The sequence below is a fragment of the Saccostrea echinata genome, unplaced genomic scaffold (assembly GCF_033153115.1).
Source record: "Saccostrea echinata isolate AGI-Se365-2 ecotype Australia unplaced genomic scaffold, CSIRO_AGI_Sech_v1 ptg000054l, whole genome shotgun sequence".
Classification (NCBI taxonomy): Eukaryota; Metazoa; Mollusca; class Bivalvia; order Ostreida; family Ostreidae; genus Saccostrea; species Saccostrea echinata.
The window spans coordinates 28,167,253-28,180,315 of NW_026889803.1; the positions used below are offsets into that span (position 1 = coordinate 28,167,253).

At 31.7% G+C, this 13,063-nt stretch overlaps 2 protein-coding genes across 2 annotated transcripts in view; one reads left to right on the top strand and one right to left on the bottom strand.

The window, feature by feature from the left end:
* Positions 1 to 3,148, bottom strand: part of LOC133172629 (cleavage and polyadenylation specificity factor subunit 1-like) — a 28,513-nt gene extending 25,365 nt beyond the window's left edge. Inside the window, exons 1-2 of the mRNA XM_061307562.1 lie at positions 3,000 to 3,148; positions 2,660 to 2,811 (exon numbers count right to left, since the gene is read on the bottom strand). Coding sequence (XP_061163546.1) covers positions 2,660 to 2,803 — 144 coding nt within the window. The 5' untranslated portion in view covers positions 2,804 to 2,811; positions 3,000 to 3,148. The remainder of the gene's footprint in view (positions 1 to 2,659; positions 2,812 to 2,999) is intronic.
* A 341-nt stretch (positions 3,149 to 3,489) lies between these two features.
* LOC133172573 (U3 small nucleolar RNA-associated protein 4 homolog) lies at positions 3,490 to 10,935 on the top strand. The gene is made up of 19 exons (XM_061307495.1): positions 3,490 to 3,602; positions 3,838 to 3,943; positions 4,467 to 4,521; positions 4,739 to 4,858; positions 5,005 to 5,073; positions 5,369 to 5,453; positions 5,764 to 5,932; positions 6,546 to 6,621; positions 6,875 to 6,922; positions 7,171 to 7,342; positions 7,543 to 7,616; positions 7,913 to 8,012; positions 8,526 to 8,686; positions 8,909 to 9,104; positions 9,316 to 9,416; positions 9,736 to 9,831; positions 10,238 to 10,420; positions 10,587 to 10,679; positions 10,776 to 10,935. Exons 2-19 carry the CDS (start codon positions 3,840 to 3,842, stop codon positions 10,890 to 10,892), a joined length of 2,019 nt encoding a protein of 672 aa, XP_061163479.1. The 5' UTR covers positions 3,490 to 3,602; positions 3,838 to 3,839; the 3' UTR covers positions 10,893 to 10,935.
* The last annotated feature ends 2,128 nt before the right edge of the window (positions 10,936 to 13,063 follow it).

Sequence of the window (13,063 nt, forward strand, 5' to 3'; positions counted from 1 at the left end):
TAGTTAAAACTTCCTTGAATTGTGATATAACGTATTTTCTCCAACTTACATGTTCAATGCCGTCGTAGTTTGACTCTGTCGTTAAACACATAAATACGGTAGTATAAAACAGCTATAATTAGGGAAATACCCGAAATCAAACAATTATCATTTCCATTTTAGAACATTCTTTTATTCCGACATTATTTACCAGGGTAAAAAATTAACTTCGATGACCGCCATTTTTATACTTTCTTGTCCAGGGATTTGCTAAAACACGCAAATGACTAATCATATTAACATGCGATAATTTTGCATGAGATATTGTTGTAAAAAATAAATTTAATTGAGAGCACATTCGCAATTTAACAGTTATCAAGAATTTCACATTTTTGTTTGTTTAATGATGTATAGCACTAATACCCCTGTAACGGCACGTGGATCTTTAATCATGCCCCGCAGGTGTTTTAACCAACACAGGTGTTAACACCTTTGTGTACATAGTGTATATCCCTTTATCTGTCAGACAATTAAAATTCTATTAGAAGCCAATCTTTGTATAATTCAGTGTACCCCTTGGGTACGAGGAAGCTATCATTTCTATCATTTAAAAAATATTTATTTTGTAAAACAAAAAAAAAAAACAAAAAAAAAAAAAAAAAAACTGTGAATAAAAAAATAACGTATCGTGAATAAATGAATTTATAACTTCCAAAAACGTATAATAGTATATTCAAGATAAGTTCGTTTTATTATAATTAATTAAGATATAAAACAAAATAGTTATTACTAGCGGTATATTTGGTAAATAAATTTAGGAATTTACTGGCAACAATTTACTTCACGCATTTTACATTTAAATAAATATCACAAGACAATGAACAAATATTTAGGCATACTATTTCAATTAATCGTTACAAATAAATGGTAAAAAAAGATTACAATTGCGATTGTGAAAATTCTTCCGTATTTTAAATTTTGATACGGCTGCGGTTTTCTTTTTAGTAAACGATTGCGACTTCCAACATCACAAGATGGACACAGCATGTTGTAAATATACTTTGAGACATTAATTACTACATGATATACCAGTAATAAGTTTTTTTGTACATCGACAGATATTTAATGGAACTTATTTTGTAAGAAATCGATGGAATAAATATTCAATTCTTTATTGTTTATTATTTTTTTCTCGGTAAATTAATTTTAAAAAATACTAAAATGGCACAGAATTGCTTTAAAATTGACGTTAATTTTACTGATTTGGAGGCATTTTTCGTAAACTTGAGCCTTAGATAGGTCGATTCATTAAATAGGACGACCCCAGCGGTTCTGAGAAAAAAAGTATCGTCTTATCTTCCAAAACTTATGGTATATTCAGCATATTAAGATTGATAAAAATATTTTGAATGGTTTATTTAAAACTGAGCTAAACACTAACTCAAAATAAATGAAGTTAAGGTCAAAGGAAAGGTCAAGGTAAAAAAATTGCTGATGCATTTGAAAAGGTTACATAAGTATGTATTAGCATATGAAGTTTGATAAAAATATTATGAATGGTTTATTTAAAACTGAGTTAAACACAAATTGACAAAAGTGAGGTCAAGGTCAAAGGAAAGGTCAAGGTGAAAAAATATTGATGCAGTTGAATACCTCTCATCAGTATGTTTCAGCATATGAAGTTTGACACTAAATTAAGAAAAGTGAGGTCAAGGTCAAAGGAAAGGACAAGGTCAAAAATGTTGATGCAGTTGAATAGCTCTCATCAGTTTGTATCAGCATATGAAGTTTGTTAACACTATCTTGAATGCTTTTCTTTAAAATTGAGCTAAACACTTATTTAAGAAAAGTGAGGTCAAGGTCAAAGGAAAGGTCAAGGTAATAAATATTGATGCAGTTGAATAGCTCTCATCAGTATGAATCAGCATATGAAGTTTGTTAAAAATATCTTGAATGGTTTCATTAAAAATGAAATAAACACTAATTTAAGAAAAGTGAGGTCAAGGTCAAAAGAAAGGTCAAGGTCAAAAAATGTTGATGCAGTTGAATAGCTTACATCAGTATGTATCAACATATGAAGTTTGATTACACTATCTTGAATGGTATCTTTAAAACTGAGCTAAACACTAATTTAAGAAAAGTAAGGTCAAGGTCAAAGGAAAGGTCAAGGTCCAAAAATGTTGATGCAGTTATATAGCTCTCATCAATATCTATCAGCATTTGAAGTTTGATAAAAATATCTTGGATAGTTTCTTTGAAACTGGGCTTTGAACAGAGCTAAACGCAAAGTGTGATGGAAGGACAGAAGATGGACATGACAAACACTATAAGCCCCGGCCATATTCATGGCGGGCATAAAAAATGAGTGTTACACCAACAAAGAGAGATAACTCTTAGGAATATGAAAGTCATCTATTACAAATGTAAATCATTTAATATGATTTTATACAAATTATATCCAATCACATTCTAGGTTCTAAATAGGTCCAGTACAATCACTACAGTTAACTACGTAGCATAAATTACCTACTAGCTTTCTTTAACTACAAAGAAGCTAAATAAAGCTATTATAAGTAAACAACGCAAGCTACCTACGTAAACAACGCAAGCTACCTAGCTAAATGTAGTGATTCTACCAGACCTGCTAAATACATATTATCCATTATGAATGTATTTTTACCTCTGGATCTGGATTTAATCTGTACACATACAGCTTATTTACTGCTGCAATCACCAAATTTCTTTCTGATGTATTGAAAAAATTACAATACACACAATGCTCTATTCCAGTTGGGGGATGGGTCTGCTTAAATATGGAATACATTTTCCTGCCTGGAAAGAAAGTATGTAGATGTGGATGGAAGAGATATGTAAAATCAACAAAGAAAGAGAATCTATTCACCAATTCTTCTGCTGATTTAGCTCACAAACTTTAAATTTTCAGCTGTTAATTTTTCTGTAAAACATCAACAAATGCTTCTCTTTAAATTAAATACTAAATAGAACTTAGAGAAACTCACCGACTATTGATTCCTTAAATCATTAGATGTGATTCAAATATTGTAAATGATGAAAAGTTGAAACTAAACATAAAATTTTGTTTCTATTCTGAAATTTCTCTGCACGCTGTGCTTCCCGGGCGCCATACTTGTTGTTGAATGTTTTCGTATTTATCACACGGTAGTTCATATCTGCTCAAAAAGGAATATAATTTTACTATATATTTTTAAATTGCACTGCTTAAAAATTCAAATATTGCTATTGCACAAAGTATTCTTTGAAGGTTCGAAACTAAGGTATGGGAGCCTACTAACCAACTTGTTCGTATTTGTTTCTCTCTGTTTTGTTACACATATTATCCAGTATAATACAAAGTATTATACTCATAAAATTTATCAAAAACTTTTCATAATAATTTCTAGAGAGTGCATCTCCAAGATATAGCTTGAATGTTATATTCTTAACTATCTTTGCTAAATATATTGTATGCACGCCTTATAAAAAATCCAATATGGCAGCCTTGTGAAGAGAACATGTGCTTGGCGTTTTTAATTGCTGTATTTTATTAAAGATTGAGACATGTCATATCAAACAAGTCTATGAAAGGTCATAATATAAAACAGGTTAGTGCTTTTCAAACGTATTTTGTCATATATAGTGGTAATTTCATATTTTTTCAAAGAATTTGCATTAACCACCGATTGACCATATACATTAGAGTCAGACAACATACGATGTAGACTTATTGCACAGCTGCTTGTTTCATACAGTACGCTATTTTTGTACTATTCGTCTATACGTATACATAATAAAAAGCAATATAAATTAAATGATATTTACATGCTTGTGTTTTTGCAGTCATGGGCGAATTTAGGGTACACAGAGTCCGATTTTTTGAGTATCAACCTAAGGCTATTCAGTCCATTGTATATGGAAAAGAAGTAAATAAGGTTGCCTTATCAAGGTAAAAACGTTTGTCACTTGTGGTATCCCTCTTTTCTCTGTCTCTCAGAGTCTGAAAGAAAAAATAGATCCACCATTGGATCACAGGCCTTTAGATCACTTTAATCTATCTTACAAAAATAATAATAATAATAATAATAATAATAATAAAGATATGGAACTCCTTACATAGGGTCCCCTATTTAAGGAGTTCCATAACTTTATCTCTTTTTCACACCCCAAAATTTTTGTAAGTCAGATTAAAGTGATCTTAAAGCCTTTGCATTGGATAAATAATTATTATATTCTATTGGTACAATTTCAAAATCAGAAAACAAACATGTTTCACAAAGGATAACAGACTTTATCGTTTTCTTTGTGCTTATATAAAAGGAACAGAATCATTCTAAAGAAATGGTCTACAGAAAGTCAAAACCCTTTAAAAGCGTACATATTTTTATTTGTGTTATCCAACTGACATATAGAATAGAATTTCTGTATTTTGAATTCTAATTTGGAATTATATGTTTTTCACAATAATATAGGTCTGATGGTTGTATTGAAATATGGGATGTAGCCAATGACTGGTATCAAGAAAAGGTAGGTTTATGTCCCAGTTATATGTTTAGATATATTTTGATCAAGTAGTTTCTGTAAGTTAATAGAACTAACTGAAATACATGTATATGCAATGTATAAATCAGTGATAGTGCACAAAAACTTTGATATCTTAATGAATGTCAGACGTACCGATATCTTATCTTTTGAATATATCCTCTGATTTATTAATGTGAATTATTATTATGTATATTTGTAGATTATACCAGGAAGTGAATCTAAGTCTATAGAGACCTTGTGCTGGCAAGGAAAGAGACTGTACTCAGCAGGTCTGGATGGAGATGTGGTGGAATATGATCTCAAGAAACTAGAACCCAAGGTATCAAGACAAAAATTTCACTCAGATGGTGTTTTTTTAATATATAAATGTTTCTTCAAACCAAACAGAAAATATGTGATTTAAGTTTTTTAAACACCATATGTTTCATTTTTTTAAAGTTGTCTTTCTGATTGTTGTGTTTTTAGGCCACAGCTTCATCCAATGCTGGCCCAGTTTGGTGTTTGACCACAGACTCAAATGGAAAATTTCTGGCTGTGAGAATGATTAAATTTTTATTCATATCTGTAATCTAAAATTATTAATCATTTCCAATGTCGTTAACTTTCATCATTTCAATGCAAAAAAGAAAGGGACATATCTCTGAAAATATTTGTAATTGTATCATTATAATGCAGAATCTTATTTATGACAAACACTAAGTTTAACAGCTGTAAATTTCTCTGGCACCATTAAAGGGTATGACACCTTTCCACCATACATGTATTTTTTTTCCTTAAAGAATGTGATCAAAAGTTTTGGTTTCACTGTGATGTTTTAATTCTTCTGTAGGCTGGTACAGAGGAGGGCTGCATTGTTTTATTTGACACAGATTACAACTCTCTACAATATTACAGATCTTTTGATAAACAGGAAGGTAAATTAAACATTTCTGCCCTGAAGAGACCATAAATAAATAAAGATTTTCATGCACATGTACTCATGCTTATATTCTAGATGAGACAATTGTGTGTTTTGTTAAGAATCTGAAAAAAATAAAAATTTCATTCATCAGAACTTCTTATTGGAAGGATAACTTGAATGGAAATGAAAAGAAAGCAAAAACATAAAGATGATTATTTCTCTATCCAAGTTCTTTGTTTAAAATTTATTATTAATTATATACTTCAAATATGCAGATTTCAGTTCTGTTATATATATACCAATCTTCATCTTTTCCCTCTCAGGTCGAATTTTATCCATTGCTTGGAACACCAGTCTAGAGGTGATTTTGACTGGAGGGGTGGATAATATGAGACTCTGGAGTGTGAAATCTGGTCATGCTGTTCAGAGAATGACTCTAGGGAGGGTGGAGAAAAACAAGGAGACTATTGTGTGGTGTGTGGCCATCCTTAGGTATGTTCATAAAAATTGTCCCTGAACATAAAGACTGCATAAAACTCTACTTCTTGCATTATTAGACAATGAGTTTGAGATCTAAATGCTTCTTTAGATGTCCACTCAAATCCATTGCAGTGTTTTCAAGTTAAGAATATGTGGTTTTGGTTTTCTTAATGTTGATTGCTGGTCAGCTTTTTTGTTTTTGTTTTCAAAAAGTAAATATACCACATGTAGAAAAATATACTTTTTTCATTTGTAAAAAAAAAAATGCCCCTTTTAAAAAAAGATTTAAGAACAAAAGAAGCATTAATGATTATTGTAATGCATTACATGTTTTCACCTTTTTCATGAACAAAGATTGGCTAATATACAATGCATTTTTGAATATGGAAAATGTACTCTATTAAGCATGTACAATTATTGTTACAATTTCTGCTAAATATTGTACTACAATATTTAGCAGAAATTGACTTTTCAACAAGTTAAAATAAATTTGATTGAGTGCACATCTGAATGTGCTAGACATTCCAGACATTTAGCGATGTACTTGATTGAACAGAAAGGCACTAAAAAGAATACACCGCTAAATGTTTACGTTTACAGTAACCAATACACCTCATATTTTTAGTGATATGACTTTAGTCAGTGGAGACTCGAGAGGTAGAACTATCTTCTGGAATGGCAAACAAGGAACACAGATAAAGGTTCAGTTTCTTTTGTTTCTTTCAGTATTTAATACATGTAGTACCCACTCAGATTTATTAGAGACTTTTCATTGCATATAGACATTCAGTGCATATATGACCAATAGGCAATGTTGCTGATGCACAGAAAATATTACAACCAGTATAATGATAATTTGATTTATTAAAGAAAAATCTACATAGTATTTTAACAATATACATAATGGTTAGAACACGTAGTACATGTTTATTCATTTATTCTTTTTTTCTGTAGAGTTTTCAAAATCACCAAGCAGATGTCTTGTGTTTAGCAGTTCATGAGGTACAGTCTTGAACTTATTTTGTATTTTTTTATCTGTCAGAAAAATAAATTTAGATATAAATACATGTACATATCCATAAAATGTTTGATTTTTTTTTCTTTAGTAAAGATTATAAATAACCTTTTAGTACTTGTCACAATCATTTATTTTGTTGAGATATTTATAAAAAATTATCTTTTCCATGCCAATGTTGTCCATTCTAAAATGTCATACATGTGAAAATAGTCAATGTATGCATATGTTTCAGAATGAAAAACAAGTATTCTCCTCAGGAGTGGATCCAAAAGTGGTGCAATTTCAGTACACCACCACCAGTCAGGAGAGTGACTGGAATATGTGGGTCAGAACCTCCGTGTGGTATCAACACACACACGACGTGAGGGCACTGGCCATCACAGGGAGGGATATAGTGTCTGGGGGTAGGTCCCTATACATGTATTCAATTCTTAGGATTGCAGTGGAAAAATCAGGACTTCCTTCTGAAATTGATTAGTGTTCTTCATGTACTTTGAACATTGTACACCTTTTACAGATGAATGTTATTTGAATCTTACTATTGACAATAGATCTACATTGTACATGTATGTGTTTTCTTACTGATTTAATTGTGATTTCTTAGGAGTAGATACAAATCTGCAGCTGAATCGACTTGGGAAGGAGAAAAATAAGCAAAAAATCCGAGCTATAACTATGGTAAATTATTTCTTGTACTGAATATCATAGTAAAAAACAAGTTGCATTTATTTTTCAAGTTAGATTGAGGGAATCTTTTAATGAACTGAAAAGAGATGAAGGAAAAAAATGTGAACTTTTGGACATATATTTTAAAAATGCTTATAAAGTTTAAACAGTAGATAATCTTCCTTGGCTGACTGAACTTTAAACTCCTTGTAATATGCATGTACATATAAACAATATGACCCACACATACATGATGCTTAACAAAATAATCATAAAGATATTTGAGATTAACATACATTGGTTGACAGCATCAGTTGGTGGGTGTGGCTAAAGACAGAAATGCCCTCCTGCTACAGTATCCTGATTATCTAGAGCTTTGGAGACTAGGAAACACTAGGAAAACTTCAGGTAAAGAACGTGTGCTGCTTGGCAGTCATAAACATGCATAGTGTACTGATTTCCTAAATATGCTTTTACAAAGGTTAAATGACCGTTTCTTAACTTGACATTGCGTAGATAGCTCTCAGGTTTACAAGCCCTCTGTTCACTGATCTAAAATTTTACTTTAAAAGAAATGTAATTTAAAAGGCACCCAATTTCAACATACCTTGCTATGCATATTTTAGAAGAAATGGTCTTGACAGGAACAGCCATTTATTTCAGTGAGAATATCTCCCTTATCAGATAGGCAATGAAATTATAGCAGCTAGTATACAATTTTGATTTAGTGTGCCGCAGGACACTTCCAAAAATGAAAAAAAAAATTACATGGTAATTAAAGTGTATTGTAATGTTTGAAGTGTCATATTGTATTATACATTTATGTATGTGTAAGTTTGAATCCCAGATTTATTGAAATACTACTATACAATGCTACAAAGCCATTAAATGATATTGGTTAAATCTAGATGCATCTTGTAGATAAAGATGGTGAAATGCTTCCAGAGGAAGTTTCCCCTCAGAAACTAATCCAGCTGAAAACTAAAGATGGACAACATATCTCCTGTAGTGCAATAAGTTCCAGGGCTAACTGGATATCATACTCGGATATTGATGGAGTCAAACTGTACAAAATAGAGATGGTAAATACTCATTCTGTTGTCATCAAATGTCTTTGAAGATCTATTATCTTGTTATTATCTCACTGAGCATAAGCATATTAACTGTATATGTACATTTGTTAGACTTGAAATATACTTGAGTGAACTTTTGAGAGTTGTGAACTTCTTGCTAGTGCAGTGCAGGGGGTTTGAATGTATGTGAAATATTTTGTGTTTGAAGAAATATTTTTTTTTTTTTGGTAGGATGACTCAGAGTCAATCAGCCCTGCAGTCAGCATGAAGAAGATAAAGAAATCCCTTCCCCCTTTCTCTGCCCATCGCCTCGTTTTCACAGCTGATGAAAAGTTTTTAGTTATAGCCACATCATGTCAAAAAATTGTAGTTATCTCCCTGGAAGAAGATTCAGTGTCTATATACCACAGCTGGGAGGATTTCACAGGTATGAAGTTTTAAAGTTTAAATGTATAATTGAAATTTGTCAGCATATAATGTCCCATTATAATTGAAGGATTAATTTACAATGTGCTGCATTTATGATGTTTTGTACAAGGAGTAATCAATGTGTGACCTCTCTGACTTAATACATTTTCCTAAACAACCAATATTTAAAAACCTCTGTATGATCACTATATGTTTACTTACATTATCAGAGGAGTCTATTCATCTACTAAGTGCGAGTCCAGACAGCAAGCTGGTGGCCGTGGCAGACCTGTCTTACAAAGTATCTGTGATAGGACTGGAGTCTAAAGAGGTAGATATTATAGAATTCATCTTTTTAATAAAACAAAATATGCTTAATTTTAGGGCTATTCTATTGTGAAAATGCGGTGGAAGTTACATGTAGGTAGCTGCAATAATGTAGCCCTCTCCAATTTTTTTTTTTTTGGGGGGGGGGGGGGGGGGGGGGAGAGGCCTCTCCTGAAAACATCAGATAAAAATTATCGGAGAGGGTTACAATATTGCAGCTAGAAGTTAGACTGTTCATTAAGTTTCAGGAAATATAACTAGAAATTTTTTTTAAAAATTGCATTTCGAAATTCTTATTAAATTCAGGAATTTACTTATAACAGGTTGTATGCCAATTACCCAGTTATAGGTCAACAGTAACAGCTATGACCTTTACGTCAGACAGTGGGAAATTGATCACAGCACATGCAGACCAAAAGGTAGCTATACATAATTATTACACGATTGAGTCATTTGTATTTGCAATGGTTGTCTTCTGTCTCCCTTTCTTTCTGTCTGCCTAAGTGTTACGAAATTGTTTTTGGCTATAACTTTGGATCTCTCGACTGGTATGAACTCAGTCTTTAGTAACTCATTGTCAAAGATTAATGACAACTGTAATCATGGCCCTTCTGTTACTGAAAAGATTTTCAACATTTTTTTTTAACTTTTATATTTTCATGTAAAAACTTTGATCCCGTAGTTTAAACCTTGATCATTTCTCAAACCTCAAGATCACTCCATGGAGGATTGGTGATACTGCTCACACATTAAAAACTGTGACAAATTCTGCACCCAAATCTGAAAATTATTACAAATTCTAATATTTGGATTTTTTCTGTACAGATTTACGAGTTTGACATCCATAAAAGGGAATATAGTGACTGGTGCCGAGAAGTGTGTAACAGTTTCCCGGATGCTTGGACGCGGCGGCACCAAAAGATCTTCTGTATATCTACCTCACCACGTTACCCTGATAAAATATTCTTTTGTGACCTGGACAAGTTTTTCATCCTAGATAAAACTCAGGTAAATGAAGCCTCGATTCATATGTTACCCAAATTTCACAATTTTGTTTACTCTTGTGTGAATATTGTACATGTACAAGGATGAAGTCATAAATGAATGGGAGAAAATGGATTGTAACCTTTTCAAAAAATTCATTAAAAATGCAAAAATTGTTTTATTATTACAGCCGTTCCCAGACAGAAAAACAAAACCTTTTGACCTGGTGGCTAGACCAAATTCTTCAAAAGTGACAGCCTTTCATGTCTGTACAAGATTTCGTGTAAGTTTTTTCTGAAGCTGTTGGATATTTTAGACTGTACTCTTGACTGTACAATTACTTTCTATTAATATTCTAAAATTTCCGATGCTTTTGCAGTACCTAATTCATATGGACTTTGTCAAAGATGATTGGGTGGTCATGGTGGAAAGGACTAAATTAGCCATGATGGAATCACTTCCAATGGCTCTACAACAGAAAAAGTTTGGAACCTGAGGAGAGTTCAAATAATAAGTTAATGAGTTGAGTTTCTATCAGGAAGAGTACCTGGAGCCAGTGAAAAAATGTGATATGATGCTTATGACCAGAATTCTTCTTAGAATTTGTAAAAGACTTATAAAGACATACTGTAAGAAATGCAATCATTGGCACATCTAGAGTTGAATATGATAGATATCTCATTAAAAAAAAACCTGCCAGATGTTGATTATCATTGTGAGAAATGACAGAGAGCAGATAAATTGTTTTCTGAAGACAGAAACTGTACATGGGATTCAGGGCTGGATGGCCAACTATTATGTGGAATTTCTCATGTACATGTTTAGACTGCATGCAGTCTTGTTGTTATGAATGCTTTTTTTTTTTTACATATAATGTTATGTAGAGTTCAAGAAACAAGTTCAAGAAACAGCTGATCAATAAAAATACATGTATGTACTGTATATTTACATGTATAAATATGTTTTAGTTTTAATCAGTCTTTTTAAAATCAAGGTTTCCATCAAATTATATTCTAAAAGAATGCTAGTATGTTGCTTAGGCAGCTTTATATCAAAATCATGCACATGCAGTGATGTTTGGATGTTCCTCCTTTGTTAAAAATATTTTTTTGTTTTACAAAATTGCAAATTGGGGATTAAATCTATTTATGTTACATACTCTCCCAGTCTTTGTCTTCAATTTACCAAGTTATTTGTTCAATTTTCATTTTTTATTATCAGTTTTGAGAAATTGGCTGACAGGGATTTACTACATTTGTTATGGATATATATATATATATATATATAAATCTGTTTATCATAAGCAGCAGTTGTACATGTATATAATTTGATGACTACATTCATGCATTCATGTATATATCAAACAGAGAGCTACATACATTGTTCAGAAAATATAATGTAGTCATTGATGTGCATCATTCAGATGAAAAGAAATAAAATATAAGAATCTGTGTGCTGAAGGGGGGGGGGGGGGGAGGTCATAAAATCAATAATATTCCACAATTCAAGAGAATGTCAGTATTCAATCATCCAGATTTGGCCTAATAGTTCAAACTATAAAAAAGTTCAGTGTCGAGCAGCTTTTTGAAATAAATTTTGGTGAAGTAAAAATTGAAATGGGACCACGTGATGTTCACATTCTATTGATGATAAACAGACATATACCCATAAAATCTGGGTTTATTCCTTCACCGTTTATGTTAATTATCACGTTTTACATGTATGTCGTTTATCATATTCATACTCGCACAAAGTCTGACAATTTTATGGTGATTTATTTTTATGTAAATATTGAATATTGAGGTTCATTGTACCTACATGTATGTTGATTTATATAAAATCTACTTCAGTGTTGATGATTTTCCAAAAGAAATATAATTTATTATCAAAATGTATCAAATGAATACCATTTCAGTATATAACTGCTGGGCAAAATTTTGACATATTAAATGGCCTTTTTATTTGACAATTTTATATAGGAATAATAATCATTTATACCAGTGAGAGTTATCTCTCTTTTCAGAGGATCAATGTATCAACCATTATTCTATTACCATAATCCCAGTATACTATATTCTTATTTACTCTTTTGGTATCGCGGTTTTTTTTTTGTCATGAAGGGTATCTTTTTAATTATGGGTAGTGGTAGTTAAGTCAATGGCGGATCCTGAATTCTTGAAAAAGGGGGGGGGGGGGGTTCAGGGGGTGAAGCGCTGAAAGCTCTCAGGTTTTTAGGATTTTTTTTATTTGAACAGTTTTTCGACTTATCTTAGTTATTTTTTGGTTGAATTGATTTAATATCCACCACACAAAAATATTTATTAATCTTGTGTATATGTTTGCTCACAAAATTTTTTTTTTGGGGGGGGGGGGCACCCTGCCCCCTCCAAATCCGCCAGTGCAAGTGGTATATTTTCCAAACATTTCGATCCCTTATAATGTGGAGATGCACGATGATATGATTACGGGACGAATACCGATTTCAAGAGTCATGGAGATCGCTTATTTCATTTTTTTAATTTAATTTTTTAATTTTTTTTTTAAGAAAAAGAAACCCTTGATAGAATTCTAAAAGTTTAATTTTCGTTATACAGTTACGTGTATCGTAAATTCACAAAATTGGGTCAAAATGTTAGTAAAGCAAGCCTTATTGTAAAGAATGTACAT